A 19,336-nucleotide genomic window follows, 5' to 3' on the forward strand; every position below is an offset into this window, starting at 1 on the left:
AACTTATTCATAAAAAAATTATATTCTTGATATATACTATATATTATTACTATTTTTTATTATATTTATATTTTTTTATTACACATTGAAGTTGTAGAGCACCGGTAATATATGGGTCATAGAGACCTACTTTTTATACAATTTTATATAAAGTTATAAGTTATATATTATACAATACTGTATATATATAAAGTATATGTATGTGCCTTACTTTTTTTTGATAGCATTATATGGCAATACTCTAGTAGTCAGTCACATATATATATACACACATATATTATACATACATATATATATATATATAAATGGTGTATATTTGGCGAGAGAATGACCTCGAATAATGACAAAAGAGTTTGTATTGAATGTATAGAGTGTTTGGTCTATTTTGTGGCACTTTATCCCGACTTCCGCCATCTCAAGAATAAGTGATAACCATATATGAGAAGGGCTTCCCCACAGCCGTCTGGCCCTTCACTTGAGGGGCGTTTGGAGTGACTGACTGACAGAAAGAGAGTGAGTGAGAGAGAGAGAGAGAGAGAGAGAGAGAGAGAGAGAGAGAGAGAGAGAGATGTSTCTCTCTCTCTCGTAGCAGAAAAAATCACAATCAATGATATAATGAAATGACTTTACTATACCTACCTATCTCTCTCTCTCTCTCTCTCTCTCTCTCTCTCTCTCTCTCTCTCTCTCTCTCTCTCTCTCTCTCTCTCTCTCTCTCTCTCTCTCTCTCTCTCTCTCTATCAGTAGTATACAGTATATACAGTGTAGATAGTCTATAGATAGACAGTACAATATATATATATATATATATTGATATATACAGTATATTGATATTGTATACATCAATACAACAAAAAATAATAATATCAATACATATTTATACAACAAATATAGTCTTGCATTTCATAAAATCAATTGAAAAAATATACAGTATATACTGTATATATACATATCAACAAATGCACCACACAAAATAAATATCTATTATTATCATTTGTATCACTATGTAAATTCTATGCTAATGTAATGATAAATAAAAATGAATATAAAATTTATTTTACACTAAAAATGGTTTATACGATAGGTTTTATCATCAAAATAATATAATATAAATATATGACCCAAATTTTGGATCTAATAATCATAATAATTGGCCTTTATCAAAAAATATAATAATAATAATAATATAATTCTATTGATATTCATTAAGATAACATAGAAAAGTTGATTTTATTTTTTTAAATATATTTATTTTTTCTTAAATATATTCAAATGCATTCAATAAACATAAGTCTGACCATTATTTGTAACCATTAAAAATCATTGCTTGTAATATACTGTAGTATAATATACTATACAATGTATATACCAAAAATATAACCAGTAGTATAATGTTAGCGACAATTATGAGAGTCCAATATTTTTAAGATTTATGTATTTTTATTATTATTATTATGATTTTTTTGATAAGTAGTTTATTTTATGAATGCTTTTTTTATATGGCATGTGTTGAGTGAGTAAGTGAGTGAATGAGTGAGTAGTTGTAGTTTAGGAGTTATAAAGGCCCGCAAAAAAGCAATGGACAGCAAAAATATTATACATATAAATAACATACAAATCATTATTCATTAAAAACTAGAGTTTTTCTGAACTGAAGTCAAATATATCATAAAAATTATATTTCAAAGTTTGTATTGTCAAAGACGTTGATCTCATCTTATAATATATATAAGCGCATTGAATGACTACTACTACTACTACTACTACTATGACTACTACCACTACTACAGGCTTTAAGCTCTCTCTCTCTCTCTCTAAATGACAATAGCTTTCCGGCCTTTACTTATTTGTTAGGAAAAAATGCTTTATATTTTGTTATAGAAAATGTGTTTTTCTCAAGTTTTTCCAGTATTTTTTCCAATATATATTTTTTGAGGAAATTTAAATCCAAACACAATAGTAAAACTATTGGTCACTTTTGTCAAACATATTGATTCAGATGATGGTTTAACAACACATTTTGTTCATTAATTTTATGTTTTATTCAAGAAAAATACTGTATATATACTATATATTTGTAATGTAAATGAATTTGGATTAAGTTATTTGGATATAATTTAAAATTATTTAAAATTCAATAAAAATAATAATTTATTCAGATATATAACAAAATGGTTTTCAATTCAAAAAAAAATTAATTTATCTTAAAAAATTCAAATTTGTTATAAAAATATAATTTTAATTTTGAATGAACAAGCATAATTTATATAAACTTTTATTAATAAATAATTGTTTGACCATTATATTTGTTTATTCTAATATATATATAAAAAAATCAATCATTAAAAAAATGTAAATATTTAATTCAATTTGAATAAAAATCAAAATTTTTCAATAACACAATGAATAATAATAATAAAAAAATATATTTTCAAATAATAATAAAATGCCACAATGAGTGTGCAAACATTTTATTATTTGCTTTTAATCACAATAATAACAATAATAGTATTAACATAGTAAATAAAAACAGGAATCGTGTGAATAATAAGCAAAATGTTTTTATCACTCCTATCGCTACTCCTTTATGTATATATATATATATATATATAGAGGTATTCATTCATTGAAAAAAAGTTTTGACACTTTTTTGAGTGACACTTAAGAGACGGATCACCCGTTTGTTGTCAAAGGCACCAAACACTTTGCCGATACAAATACTGCATTCAATGAAATGGTAGCAAAATATCTATAAAAAAGGGGGAAAACCACTCTCAAAATACCTTTCAAAACATGTTTTCATTTATCACAAAAAATATTAATTCACTAATTTTTCTAATCAATTATTAGTATTACACTTAGAATTAAAAAAAATGTATAAATCAATTTGTAGTAATTTATAACTATATTGATTAATTAATATTTATCGATAAATGTCATTACTTAATAATAATAATAACTTTAATGTTATCATAATTTGTTTTATCATATATTATAGTAAATTATCAATTTGTGACTAAAAATAGTACCTTTATTTGCTGTATTATTCATATTATTACAAAATAAAACTATCACCTAAATATTAATCTAATATAAAAATAGTCTATAAATAATTTTCAATACAAAGTAAACTTATTATGTATTTAAACTTATTAAATTATATTCGACTAAATTATTTATAAATTAATTAATGATTTATTATGATTTAGTAAATAGTATTGTATAAGGCATTAAAAAATACTGTACTTTAATATATTAATTGTTTATTATTATTATAAATTATAATATATTCAATTTTATTAAACTTAATAAAAACATTTCCCTCAATAATCTTTGAATTATGACTGGTGTTTAAGACCTTAATTAAATAGTTTATAACAAAAATTATATTAAATTATTAAATCATAAAAAGCATTGATTTCAGTATTATGTGATAAAACGTGTATTAGACGATAAACTACTTATTTAATAAATGTTTTCATCCATTGAATATCAGGCAATAAAATTAGTAACTATTTTATGATGGCTATAATAAAATATAACAGTATATACTGTAATATATATTATTGGAAAAGATTAACTAATAGTCGACAATATTATATATATATTGAGACAATAAATTATTGCAAAGATATATAATAAAATAAAATTTCAATTTCATAACTATAAATACTGTATTAGTTTCATTAAATTATAGTATATATAAGTCATAGTAAATAAACACATTGACTATTGTGTGTTTCTACTGTAATATTATAATAAACACGTTGGCAATGATCCTAAAATATGGATCACTTGTAAACTATAAATATATACAAAATTGACATTTTATGTAATATTAAACGACTCTTATCTTATAGTTTGCAGTATTTTGATCAAAGATTTTTGGAGTTCACAGCTTTGTAAATAAAAATTCAATTGATATGATATGAGGCAATACATACATAAATACGGATAAAGATATATATAATTTATTTATACATACAATATATACATAGAATAATATATTATAAAAATTGAAAGACGCGTGGATAGAGTGCTGTCAACACACTAGTGATTACAAAATTTTATATATAATAACAATATATATATAAATCTGTAATAAAATGCTTAACGAAAAACCTAAATCAAAGACAAAACAGATACTGATATGATATAATATAATATATAAATACATATATATTTTTTTTCTTTATGTTCCGAAACTAATAATAAAATACTGTATTTAACACAATAAAGAAAAGATTTGTTAGACATTTTTTGATAACACATATAAATAATAATAATTTGCACAACGGTTTGCTCTGCATATGCAATACAAATCCCTATTTAAATAAAGGCATTACTTGAATACATAATGTSTGTGTGTGTGTGTGTGTGTGTGTGTGTGTGTGTGTGTGTGTGTGTGTGTGTGTGTGTGTGTGTGTGTGTGTGTGAACTATATATTGATATTTATACTGTTTATATGAAAAATTTTTATTATAACATTAGCGTTTAAACTTGTGCACAACCAAAGTGCAAATTGAATTTAATATACAATATTTATCAGTAAATAAGTTTAAACTTTTTATTTTATTTGGTTCATTCAATTTACTACCTTTTTTGTGTGTACAATATTTTCTCTATAAGTCATAAAAATAAATTTAATATTTAAATACTATAAATTAAAAATATGCAAATTTCACTGAATTTATATTGTATTTAAAAAAAATAAAAATTGTATAATAACTTATGAAAATATATAAATAAATTTTTATTATAGTAAATAACAAGATGGCAATTGATAAGATGTGTGTGTGTATGTATGTGTGTGTGTGTGTGTGTGTGTGTGTGTGTGTGTGTGTGTGTGTGTGTGTGTGTGTGTGTGTGTGTGTGTATGTGTGTGTATGTATGTATATGTTTGTGTGTGTTAAGGAATGGTAACTCTGAAGATGATATTTATTCAAGTTATTGAAGTCTCTCTCTCTCTCTCTCTCTCTCTCTCTCTCTCTCTCTTCTCGCTCTGGTGTACAGCCATAGGCACACATTGGCCATAGGCATCGGGTATATACATAAGCGCAGGTGTGATTCAAATGGGATTGCATTCACTTTTAGTTTAGTAATAGTTTTAGTGATAAAGAGAGAGAGAGAGAGAGAGAGAGAGAGAGAGAGAGAGAGAGAGAGAGAGAGAGAGAGAGAGAGAGAGAGAGAAGATACTATAAGGCAATAAAAATGATTCAAAAAACTACACGTGAGCTCCAATAAGACTCGTGTAGAACGCGTGCCCGACAAGACTGAGCCAATTTAGACCTGAGCCCAGATATTTCATTGACTAGCATTGAGATAGAGCGAGAACCTGGTGCTACAGTGCCAGGTGCGACACATCAAATCATGTTCAGTACTATTAGTAAGACAGAGAGAGAGAGAGAGAGAGAGAGAGAGAGAGAGAGAGAGAGAGAGAGAGAGAGAGAGAGAGAGTACTTGTTGTATATAGATTTTACCCCCATTTTTATTTTACATATAATATAAGGTTTATATATATTATATTCAGACTAACAAAAACTATTCACTATTACTGATAAAAAACTTTTTTGAGGGCGTATTTGGCGCATGAATTGCAATCAAGTGTGTGTATATATATGTGTGCCGTATGCTTATGTTGGTGGTGGGTGCTCTTAATACATAATAGGGCAAAAGTTTTCGTATTAAAAGCAAAAGTAAATTCAATTTATTGTAATTTAATTTAATGTATTCACTTATTTTTAAAAAAAAGCTTAATACACATTTATAAAAAAAATTATTCAAATATACATTTTTCGGATCCATAGATTCAATACAATTTTTTACATACATTGTAGCACATATACATGTACCGGTATATATCTATCTATATATCAAACAATAACAATGGTGTGCCGGTACCCGTAACGTAAGTGCTATTTACATATACTGTATTGATGGTGGTGGTGGTGGCGGGTAAGTGATTAAAAAATTAGACACAGAAAGTGGGAGGTGTGTACTGTCCCCCCTTCATCTATATCCCCCAAACACACACATACTAGACTAGTGTCTAAAGTTATGTTAACTTTATACTGTATTGGGACAGTTTATTTGCACCGAAAAAATAAAAATCAAATAAAATTGTTGGTCAACTCCATACTAAAACCCCCCGCAAATATGCGAACAAATATTGACCATACATTTAGTGGTCATTTGTTTTCATATGATTTTGTAACTGTTAGGTCTTTATTGTCTCTTTCTCTTTGACTACCAGTGCCGACACATAGCATAATCTGTGGCAAAGCTATATATATATATATATTCAACGGCCGAGTTATGTGTTAACTCTATTTGTCTAATAATTTTTGAAAAAACCAATACAACAAATACATTGCATACAGGTTTATGTAATGAGTTGTTAAATAAAAACAATTGACTGCTTTTTAAACACCTATTGTGTTTGAGTTTACCTTTCAGTTATGTTGTGTGAAAACATTGATTTTTGTTGTGTTTTAAACATTTTATTATTTCTATTATTTTTCTAATTGTATTCATTGCTTATCGTTTTATTAATATTTTCTGTTATTTTTAGTTAATATTATTTGTTTTAATAAGCGTTAAGTAAAACAAAAAACTCTTTGAAGTTTTCTAATCTATTATTTTCTTTGGAGACAAGACTTATAACAAAATAACATTTAAAAAAATTGGGATTAATTAGCAGTTTTACGACATTTAGTAAAACAAACATTTGTTATATTATTATAATATAAAGTAGACATAAAAAAATATAATTTTTGATAACCAGATAATGTCAACTAAAAACAATCATAAATTATGACCAAATAAAATGAGAGATAAATAATAATAATATTATAATAATTCTCTAATCTCTGTTCTGCATTTGTTTTATTGTTATATATATATAATAAATTGTATTATTTAAATACAGTATTAAAAATACAACAATTTTTCATTTAATAATTGGATAATTTTACTACAATGACATCAAACAAACTGTTTTATTTTGTTATTGTTGTTGTATTCATAAAAAAAACTTTTTTTTTACAAAGTCTACAGTATATATGATTTAATTATATCTAAACATAAATTCATATTATTCTCACCTGAATAAAGATTTATTTATTTATATAAATAAATATATATATATTTAAACTTTTATATTCACTTTAACATTGTATATACCATTCAAATAAATAAATATATATTTGTATGGCTCTCTTTTTAAAAAAAAGCTATAATTGCTGTTTTTTGTGACTAAATTGTGATAAATTTCCAAAATGTAGTTATGAGTGACAATCTCTCTGTGTATATGTGTTATACTTATGTCATATGATCTATAATTTTATTTTTGTATTTCATTTAATAGAAAAAAATCTTTTAAAAATGTATTGCATGTCTACTCAATATAATGCAATAAATGCATTGAAATAAATGCTATAAAACGAATGCTTGGATTCAAATACAAGTACTTCTCTTTACAAGTCATTGAAAACATTAGGAGAGAGAGAGAGAGAGAGAGAGAGAGAGAGAGAGAGAGAGAGAGAGAGAGAGAGATTGAAGTAAAGCTATCTTTTTAGCAAAAACAGTCTCTCTCTTTCTCTCATTTTGTGTTTCAAAAAAAAAAATTTTGCAAACATATAGAGGGAACCCCCGTAGAGAAACGGGACAGAGAATAGGCACATAACGACGTGAGCCCCGCATAACTGGCTGTAAACCAGCCTTTTTGAGAGCACGCGAACGAATAATTGACAAAAGAGTCGCTCAGCCTATGGAGTATAGGAGGAGCTATCGGTGCCGACTCTCTACTACTCTATGTGTCTGTTGGTATATCTCGCAACTCTCGGTCCGACCAAAAAAAACAGGTATTAAACATTGGAAAGTCAGCGATCAGGTACTCAGTCAGTAGTACGTAGCCGTCGTGTTCACAACAGTACATTTGAAAAGAGACTGTGAATTCTCATCCCTGAGCCCAGCAAAAGCTTATATACTGTATATGTAAAGCAGTCTTACATTTTGATGCTTTTCATAATACAAATAGAAACATATATTGAGTTTCTCTATCCATATATCTATTGAACACAACCTGTTGTTGACAATTGGCTTCACATATACTTCAGTATATCCTCGCACGCGAACAACACGTCCTAACTTTAAATATATTCAAACTTTTTATTATTATTATTATTATTATTATTTGGACAGTTGTCTTGTGTTTGATTTTTTTTAAAAACTAAATATTTTATTTAAATTTGAAAGTGCTTTTAAAATAATCAATATTTTATTACTTATTTAAATATAAGTAATAGTTTACAATCAAAAAGTTATAATCACAAATCATCCGAATTAAAAAAATCATGTCATTTACATCAATCAAATTGGAGTCGTCCACATCACCCGTCCATCACCACAATTTGGTGCCCATCACCACTGCTCACACCATTACGCAGCCAACTATAAAAATGCAACCACTTTTAGCTAAAAAGTCGAGTCCGTCCTCATCAGCGGCCACAGCCGCAGCCGCGGCAGCTATGATGATGAGCTCTGGACATATGTCGCTGTCGACAATGACATCGACAATGTCCACCGCATCGATGACAATGGCAAACACAACATCGCCAGAACTGTTACGATGCAAACGGCGCATAAATTTTGCTGGTCTCGGATACGCCATACCGCAGGCACAGCCGGCAACAGTTGCCCGAAGAAATGAAAGAGAGCGGAATCGGGTGAAAATGGTTAACATGGGTTTCGCAACACTCAGACAACACGTACCAAACGGTGCCAAAAACAAGAAGATGAGTAAAGTAGAGACATTGAGGTCGGCTGTCGACTATATCAGAGAATTGCGTGAATTGTTGGGCGAAAATGACGACTTCTTGCCATCGGAAGCGTAAGTTTTATATAATAATTATTTTGTTTTTTTTGTTTGTTTGGAAAATATATTAAAGTAATGATATTTATAAATGATTGAAACTAATGATCAAATTTATTTTCTTCTGATTTATAAAAAACACATATCTTATAGTCAATTCTCGCAAATGCAATGCAGTAGTAGTGATGAAAACTGGAATCCCAGTCCCGCAGGCCTGTCGTCAATGTCGCCGACATCCATGAGCTATACGTGCGGTTCAACTATCGGCTCGACGATAGGTATGCGACAAACGCCACACTCGCCGTCCTCTCCCATAATGACAACGTCGTCTCCGTCGCCGAGTATGGGATCCGATGCCTCGTCGCCGTACGACTCGTTAGACAGTATGGAAAGACAGGTCTCGCCTGAAGAAGAGGAACTCTTTGACTTTACAAATTGGTTCGCATAATAATGAGGTAAACAACAAAATTTGTTTTTTATTTTATACGATATTATTATTATTTAGTTTTGTACGATAATTATTATAATTACCAATAGATTAGTATAGCATTTAATATAGGGATTGCATGAATGAAATCGTTTATTTTTTTGTGAATGAAATTAATATTATTATTATTATTACTATTACTATTATTTCAAAAATTGAGTGTTGAGTTAAATGAGTGCCAAAAAAAAATTGAGGACAAACTTTAAAATTTTGTTGTGAAACTCGCGAAAAACTAAATGAGCGGAAACAGACTGACCTTCGCTTCTTAAAGAGAGAGATTACAAGTGCTTTCTGTCAGAGAGAGAGAGAGAGAGAGAGAGTCAGAGGAGGACTTGTCTTGAAGACGACGATCGGCACAGATATGATATTGATATGATAAGCTCTGTATTACACATACATACATATATATAACACTGTGACAGACATTGGGAAGGGAGGGGGAAACTAATGGTTAGATAATAAACTTCTTAAAAGTTAAATATCTTTTAGAGGCTGTATATACTGTATATCTGTTGTTAATCTTTGCGTTTATTATATGGTATCACTTCTGTTACCATCAGAGCTGCGATTTGAGAGCCGGAAAAAGTGTTTTCCGGAGAACAGTCACTCAATAATGTAATGAAATTATACTATTTTTTTAGTTGAAATACTTTTTTGAATGAGAAATATAAAGCATACAAACAATTAAAGTTTTTACTCTTGACTGACTGAATGACTGACAATACATTACTGTATATATAATATAGTATAAGATTCTTAATCATCGTATAATATGCTATAAAATAAGTAAAAAACATATATAATGAAAAACTTTTGTGTATTATTTTTTCATTATTCATATTATTTATTGCTTACACTTTTATTTTGGACGACAATACCTATAGTGTGATTGTGATCCTCATTTGACAGTGAATTAGATCTGATTTTCTTCTTCTACTTCTTTTTCTAAATTTCTTTCATTTCTCTCTCTCTCTCTCTCTCTCTCTCTCTCTCTCTCTCTCTCTCTCTCTCTCTMTCTCTCTCTCTCTCTCTCCGTGTGTTAGGTTTGTCCTAACAATTACTAAACAAATTCAGACAATAGTATACATACCCAAACACATAGATATATATATATATATATATATATGGTATATTAAGAAGGTATTCATAACATGAGCCGTGATATAGACGATCCCTTATACACACCAGTAGTAGTAGTAGTAGTAGTGAACATACCAATAGATTAGGAAAGTTATGTGAGAGATTGAGTGATTCCCTTATATATGATATTATATTATATGTGATATATATTTTTTTATCTCTCTCTCTTGAAGTCTCCGGACTGATAGAAATCACTGGTTGTTGAATACCAAACATACATACATTTTATTATTATTATTGTAATGCAATGCCATCGCACGCGAGCGTACAGCTCAAGCCATACAATCATACAGTATATATGATATCTGATTGTAATGTTTTTTTCGGAGACACCAGTAGTAGTATTAGTAAAGCTTCACTATTACTATATATATGTATAAAAACTCTTTTGAAAAAACACAGAAATGAGATGAGAGGGGGCTCTGGACTATTGGGGGGCACTTCTCTCTCTCTCCTCTATTCTCTCAATACTATATACAGTATATATATCTTCAATGTCCTTTTCATATGTACTGTATGTGTATGTGCCATGTATGAGCCCCTAGCCCTGTGCTCTCAATGTAATATACAGTACCCCGATATGCGATTCAAGAGTACAATACTATTTTTGTGTGTCCTTTTGTGTCATTATAAGAGAATTTTCAAAGTTATGGACATTTTTTTGTTGAAAAACTATTTTTCTTAGCTATTTTGAAACCATACACAACATCTCTAAGACTTAAACAAAAATACAAAAAAAAAATTTTGAGACATCACTTTACGGATGTTTTTACAATATATATATATTATATATATTACTTGCTTTTGTATCTATGAATACATTTTGCTATAAATATATTATTTAATTAACTTATTTAGTAAAACCATTTTTGTTTGTAAAACTTAATTTAAAATTTTATTAAAGTGATAAATAGTGTGGAAATATCTTTAGTATAAACTAAATTGATTAATTAAAACATTATTGTAATTTGAAAAATTATATAATTGAGTTTATATTAGCTATGTTTAAATTTTATAATAATAATAATAATATTTTTAAAATTAGTAGCATTTTGAAGGCTATTTATAAAAATAATTTATGGTATTTGTTTGTTTTCATAAAAATGTTGTGAACTATACTATTATACACTTACACTAAGACCAGAAAATAAATCAGTGAAATAAACTGAAAAACTTTGTGAATATCAAAGAGAGAGAGAAAAAAAAGTATGCGATTTCAAAGCAAACAACATATATAACAACATTTACCTGTAGTTACCTGTATATAGAAAAATATATGCGATATTGGATTCTTAGACATTCCCAGAGAGCAGTGCAACAAAAATACATGGCTTATGGAGAGAGAGAGAGAGAGAGAGAGAGAGAGAGAGAGAGAGAGAGAATGGAGAAAAACATGAATGGGTTGCTTAGGTGTGCACTTACAATGTTGGACTGTGTGTATGTGTGTGTGTGTGTTGGGGACAATTACACTGTGATGGGAGCTAAGGTGCACCACCACTACCTAGTATTCTACCTGCAAATATATATATATATATATAATCTATTTGAATACTTTTTGAGAGAGAGAGAGAGAGAGAGAGAGAGAGAGAGAGAGAAAGACCTGAGTGAGACTGAGGCACTTGTTTATCCATAAGAGTGACTTACAATGGATGGTATGGTTCGCAATGGAAGTGCATTTTCTCATTGAATAAAGAGTCAGAGCCTAAAGATTTCCTTTTTTCGTCTTATTTAAGTCCGATTTCCCACCCATTCCTTCTTTACCAGTCGATTACATTGGCATCAAATGTTGGAAAAAATAGAGAGAGAGAGAGAGAGAGAGAGAGAGAGAGAGAGAACAGGGAGACACAAGAGACGCCCAAAAAGGAGCACTACTACCTGGCCTTCAATATGAGACAGCAATAGGGCTTATTATATGCACCAAAAAATAATGCCATAACTTCTATATAACTTATGGACTCAAAACTATTCAATAATAATAATAAATACGAGAGTCGTTGTTGTATTCAATTTACAACTTATAATATTTTGCCAAATAATATACACACAAAAATCATTTACTATTTTATTTTTATATAAAAAAAAGTTCAACATTTCCTGAAAAAAAACTTTAAATTTTTTCAACAGAAAACATTCAAATAATTAATGTTTTTTTTCGCTTATATTTATAAAAATCTAAATCAATTGTTTGGTTGTTTTCGTTAAAAATAAAATAAAATTCACACAAATTTGGTTTTTACATAATATCTATGAATCAAATCGTTAATATCCATAATATACTAAAAAGAGTCGAGGAATAGGAGAGACATAGAGACAGAAATAAAAAGGGAATAACTATTTCACGGGTTTGGGATCTCTCTCTCTCTCTCTCTCTCTCTCGAGGTTTTTAGGCGAGGTTTTTGGGGTTTTAACAGCACATACATACACACACACACACACACACACACACACACACACACACACAAACACACACACACACACATAATATGTTAAATGTTGACAGTATAAGCTCAGGTCACTCTCGTATATTTACCGATCAAATGTCATCTATTTAGTTAGTAGAGTGAAAAAAAAGTAGTTTACTTTTTATCTTTTAAAATTTTTTCGTCGATTTTTAGTACCACTTCTTCCAGATCTCGTATTTCATTCACCATAAAACATGTTGTCCTCATTGGAGGAAAGGGAGGAATCCTTTCCTCTATTTTTTTCTCTCAATTTTTCTCATTCATTCATTCACTCAAACAATTTTCTATATATACAGTACTTACTGATATTATATACTAAATGTATAAATACTTTGTATTTAAAAATAAGTCTATTATTTGTTTTTTTCTGTATGTTTTTTATTAGTAAATCAAATGCACATAAGTATAGACTACTAATGTATAGAATAAATGCATCCATTATTATAACGGCTTAAAATGAATAAATAACTATTTTTACGATAATACTAATAATAAAGTTTAAAAGTATTTGTTATTAATTATGATTTTTATATGTTTTTCAGGACAATAAATCTAAAATAAATATCAATTTTAATGGCCATCCACTTGTGTAAAGACAATATAACGGGTGAAGACAACCGATTTGGCTTAACCTTCACAACTACAACAATAAATGCAGACCTTTTTGTGGCATTAATTATCTTTAATAACGGAAAAATTGGCCGAAAATTTATGAAAAAATACATAAGTATTGTGTGTTTGTTGTAAATATATATTTTTTAAACACAAAAATATATGTATAAAAATTATATATATATATAAATATATACAATTAGTTACATGTTATATAGTAATGTTATTACAAAACTTTTTATACTTAACTTTTTACATATTTATATACAGTATATCTTCTTTTTTTTAAAAAAACATAACTGTTTAGCAAAACATTAGAGTAACAAAAAATTATTTTTTTTTCAAAAAAGGAGTGATGAAAGTCTATGAATTAGTAGTTAATAATATGATATAAATGTTTGCGTTAATTAAAGACAAAAATAATATATATAAAAAACTGTGAGCTATAATCCAGACACAGGGGCTACTAATAACCACTACATACATGAATGGCTCAAATAAATAACCAATTTTTTTGGTGTAATTTATTAATAGAGGGGTTTAGCTTATCGTGTAAAAGGAAAAGCATTAATATTTGACTAAAAGAAATAAAGGTTTGATTTGTGAGAGTGTTGTTTGAAATATTGTTTATTAAAAGCTCTGTTGAAATGTTTAGTTGTTATTAAACAAAACAATAACTCATAAAAACATATATAGACATACATAGCATAGCATACATACATAGATACAGACATACCATACCATACCATGACCATTGCATGTCTAAGTTTGTGCGTATATGTCTATGGATGGTGAGCATGTATGTGCCAGCACTTCCCTCCCTGGCCTCGGGGGGCAGTACGGCGTGAGAGAGACAGTGAGAGCGCAATTCCTGATCCCGACTAAGAGAGAGACATATAGAGAGCCACCAATTATTGCAACACCAATACCTATTACCACACTATTAGCTACACTACAGTACACTACCTTACTGTGCCGTCTATCCGTTCAAACCATACATCAAAAATACATTCAAATATATTTAGATATATATATATATAGTATTATAATAGAAGCAAACTTTTCTTTACGGAAGAGGAAATCCTCGACAAAAATATATATACTATTTATATATATATATCTAATAGTCTGTCTAATAAAGTAAAACCTACTAATCATAGCACTTGAATACCATATAATGTTTTGTTACTCAAGAGTCAAACACTACCACCGGAGAGACCTATTCTTCTATGACTTCATTATATCTATAGTATATGTATATAATATTTAATATAAAGTATATACTGTACTGTATATTAAATACATATATATATATTATATTATATTATAGTTGTGCATTAAGTTTTATATATTTTATATTATATTATTAACTTACTGTATAATAATAATTATACAGTATATACACCATTAAAATATATTACAATTGTTGCCCACTTTATGATAATATTGTTATAAAGTTATTTAAATAAAATAAAAACTAAAGCTTTTTACAATGCCTTTCATCGGAAATGCAAAAAACTTTTTTCCTCTCTCTCTCTCTCTCTTCTTAATGTTAGTTCAATTGTAAATTAGTTTTTCATTACAATTTTTATATATATATATATATATAAAAAATATTTTTTAATTATTATATTGTACATAAAAATTAAGACGTTTATTATTATATATATACATCTACTTAAATCTATTATATATATATTTATATATATTTTATTATCATTATATAGTATAAATAAAATTATAACTATATATCTTTATTATATTTATAAATAATAATATTTTTTTAAATGTTATGAATGCAAACCAGTAATTATTATTACATATATTATTATTGTATAAAAAAACATTTTGCTCAGATTTTTTTCAGACACACTAAAATGTGTCTGAAATTGTGTTTTCAATTTTGAAAAACATTTTTAATGTTATATATGTTTTTGATGTAGTTATATATATGTATATATATATTTAAAAAAAGTTAATGAAAAGTCGCCTAAATGTTCCCAATTATATAACTATTACCGTAAATGTTATTTTAAATATATAAAATAAATATATGAATCCATTAAATATGATAAATATAATATAAACTGGAATTCATGTGCCACACAAACTCAATGAAGTTTTTTTAAAAATAAATATTATTATTATTATTTATATCATTGTTTAATCCAATAGTCAATTAAGCAAATAAAAAATATTTTTTATAAATATATATTATTGGCTATATTTTATATAAATTATTTTATAGCATTAAATTTGCAAATTTTTATAAATTATATAAACATTTTAAAACTTTATTATATAAATATAATTATTACATATTTTTATTGTATATTTTTTAAAAAATTAAGAAATTAATTAAATGTTATGTTTGTATTAAACGCTCAAATGATCAAAAAAAATTTAATAAAATAAAAATTTTAAAAAATGAATAAATTGTTTAGCGATTATTTGTAATGACAACTGAATATACAGTATCACTAACTTTCCACTAACACTACATTTCCTTAACTCCCTGTCCCAGACATTGAATAGTGACGCCTAAAAATACCAACGCAAGTGATCCTTATTTATATATATATATATATATATTTTTAAAAAGTAAAACCCAGAATATATTTATGAAACTGTGAATTAGAATTTGAATAACCAATTGATTCAATAATTTTTAAGTATAGGTATTTTCAGTAATTTTTAAAAAACTAAAATCATTTTTTTTATTCAATTGAAAAATGAAGATATGAATACAATTATACATATTTTTTCATATGAATAGCTTTCGGGAGTTTTTTTACATATATATGTATCACAAATATATATATATATATATATATATATATATAAGTAATATATATAAACTAACAGCACCTACTATAATGGACACAAAAATATGTATATTTATAAATAAATAAATTGTATTTATGACTGAATTACAAGTAGTGAACACAAACAACAGCGCAAACATGTTTTTTTCAATTGTAAACTCCAAGAGTCCTATTGCTATAAATTATAAGATAATACCAAAACCTTATAATTTGAAACATAAAAATATTTTTGCGGGTCTTTCCAATAAACAGATACAGTATATATATATATGCAATTTTTTGTTGTTGGTATATTGGGAGCTACCAGTGTTGTGCCACTCAAACAATAGGTGTATAATAACAATAGAGCCGTTGATATCGCATGCAAATCCACTATTATATTACCGTTTCAAACGACGACTTAATACTAAGTTATTGAAAAAAGTCGACAAAAAAAAGTAATTTTTTTTTGGCTAAAATAAATTGAAATTCATTTTCGGGTTTTTTCTCGTTTCACTGAATATACAAATTTTTTCGTTCAATTTATGAAAATTAGGTATTTATTGCTCGTGTCGGTAGAGTGTGGTCAGTGTGTGTGTGTGTGTGTGTGTTTGACCCATAAAATACATTATATTTAAATATTAATATATATATATAATATCGGTATATAAATAAGTTATTAAAGTTTTTTTCTGACTTTTCTCTCTCTATCACACATATGATATATGATAGCATATGATGTGAACATATGGCGAGTATAAAGAATATTATTATATAAATATATAATATATAAATAATTTCTTATATGTTTTTAAAAAATGTATGCTATATTTGTTGGTTTAATTCAACTCAATTGCAAATTCAATTCCGCTAAACAATTATCTCTCACAGATAATTAGTTTAAAGAGACAATTATTTAAAAAAAACAAAACAAAACTATAGCATAACTATTGTCTCAGCAATTAATTGCAATGATTAAAAAAAAATTTCACATTCATGTCTAATGTCATATATGTAAAATATTTCCATATAAAATATAATTTATCTGAATATCTTATATATATTAATGTATACCAATGAAACTGTATAATATACACAGTGCAATTTATATATTAAATATGTGAAATATATATAATATAAATATATAAACAGTACGTATATTTGATGTGTTATAATATTGCTATGAAGTTATTAATGCATTGTTATGTATGGCAAACCTCTATCACTCTCTCAAATCACTCGACATATTAAATATTAGAGTAATATTAAATATATGATATATATTAATAAATATATGTATAAAATATTTGCAACACATATATGAAAATTGATGTAACAATTTCTGTGGGAAACCCTAACAATTGGTTCTCCCATCGCAATCACGATTTATAACTAATATACCGTACAGTTTATTATTAGAAATAATAAATAGGAGATAATGAAACAAAAAAATAATATCAAATTTGCAAATGATGTGAGACATGGCATGTGTAAGGAGTATAACGTATTGGGCGCACAACGATAGGGCAGCAAAATGTATGGGAATGCAATTGTTGTACTGTTAATGTATGAAACAAACAAAAAAGTATAGCAATGGATATACTGAGTGATAATGATTGAAACTGGTAGTAGTAGTAGTAGTAGTAGTAGTAGTAGTGTTGGTAATGGTGTTGGTATTGTATGGATTAGGCAATCGATTTGATCAATTGCCGGAGCTATCGAAGCGTGCCGTCAAAGTGGGCCTAAAAAATTTTTTTAGGCATTGGAAAAGTACTGTACTGTATATCGGAATCCCCTCCACTATTACTACTACTACTACTACCAGACAGAAAGCCCCTTAAAAATTGTGCTCAACTTGTATGACGTTTGGGCGACACGCGGCACGCGCTTAGCACTGAACTAGTATGTACTCTATATGTATGTGTATGTGTATATATTGGTGACCATCTGTTGCTTCTCCCACGCAATACTAGCCCTATTGTATTGTCGCCCAGAGAAAAAAAAACGGGCGAAAGACTTGAATTTCAATGCAAACACTGTTTTGAGTGCCAACACGTGTTTGAATATACAGTGGAAATAACTATAGTATTTTTATCATTCACAAGTTACGGAAAAAGTTTACCCCTCAGAGTAAACCGTGTTATATATAGAGAGAGAAAAAAAGTTTTTACAAAGTTTCGACGAAAATTTCACCCAAACTTAAGATATGTTACTAACTCGCAGGTCCCGGGAGAGAGAGAGAGGAACAATACCGGTGCGCAAACATATAGTATACCCCACTTTACTATACGATTACTATAATATTTCTAACGTATATATAAAAAACATTATTTACGTTCAAATGAATTAAGTTTCACATTCATAGAGAAAAAATAGTTTTCAATGAATTATATCTAAATTTCTTTTCTTATCATTAGATGAGAGAGAAAAACGTTTTTCTTTTGCTATTATTTTTTAGTATTATTATTCTTCTTATAAATATATAAAATATTGACCATAAGGTTGACATACAAACATAAAAACTTTTTTGAAAGTGAAACTTACTTTTTTTGATTGCATTTATTTATTGTTTGACAAAACAAATGATATATTGATGTATGAAATGTTTTAAAATGAAAAACAAGTTTTTTTTTGTGTACAAAACCTTTATAATTATATCTTTAAAAAAAATAAAAACGTCTGTAAACAAGTCATAAATAAGAGCAATACGGATAATGTAAGTCAAGTGACTAACGGGATAGGGATGTAATAATTGGGGAGAAAACTATCGATGCGTTTTGGTGTATCACTACTATATATAGTTAGCTATATATATATACCTGTATTTTATATGATATATAATTGTGACTCAATGGCTGATTGAATTTGTTATGGTGGGGCCGGATATGCCTCGTTCTACAGGTGGTGTTGCTCTCAGATATAAATATTAGTCGCAAACAATGTTTTTATATTTAACAAA

General features: G+C 27.5%; 1 protein-coding gene across 1 annotated transcript; it reads left to right on the top strand.

The window, feature by feature from the left end:
* Positions 1 to 5,846: 5,846 nt before the first annotated feature.
* On the top strand, positions 5,847 to 13,550 carry LOC128957787 (achaete-scute homolog 1a-like). Its single transcript, XM_054303601.1, has 4 exons — positions 5,847 to 5,897; positions 8,484 to 8,890; positions 9,026 to 9,327; positions 13,504 to 13,550. The coding sequence occupies exons 1-3, from the start codon at positions 5,847 to 5,849 to the stop codon at positions 9,318 to 9,320; spliced, it is 753 nt and encodes a 250-aa protein (XP_054159576.1). The 3' UTR covers positions 9,321 to 9,327; positions 13,504 to 13,550.
* The last annotated feature ends 5,786 nt before the right edge of the window (positions 13,551 to 19,336 follow it).

This window comes from Oppia nitens, unplaced genomic scaffold (assembly GCF_028296485.1).
Source record: "Oppia nitens isolate AA-2021 unplaced genomic scaffold, nextdenovo-longstitch-racon4-pilon3 scaffold3_pilon_pilon_pilon, whole genome shotgun sequence".
Classification (NCBI taxonomy): Eukaryota; Metazoa; Arthropoda; class Arachnida; order Sarcoptiformes; family Oppiidae; genus Oppia; species Oppia nitens.

Excerpts from the sequence above, each read along its gene's own strand:
- LOC128957787 (XM_054303601.1), top strand. The coding sequence starts at position 5,847 with ATGTACCGGTATATATCTATCTATATATCAAACAATAACAATGGTGTG. Across the intron at positions 5,898-8,483 it reads ACAATAACAATGGTGTGCCG|TCGAGTCCGTCCTCATCAGC; the intron begins GTACCCGTAACG and ends TTAGCTAAAAAG. Across the intron at positions 8,891-9,025 it reads GACTTCTTGCCATCGGAAGC|TCAATTCTCGCAAATGCAAT; the intron begins GTAAGTTTTATA and ends CATATCTTATAG.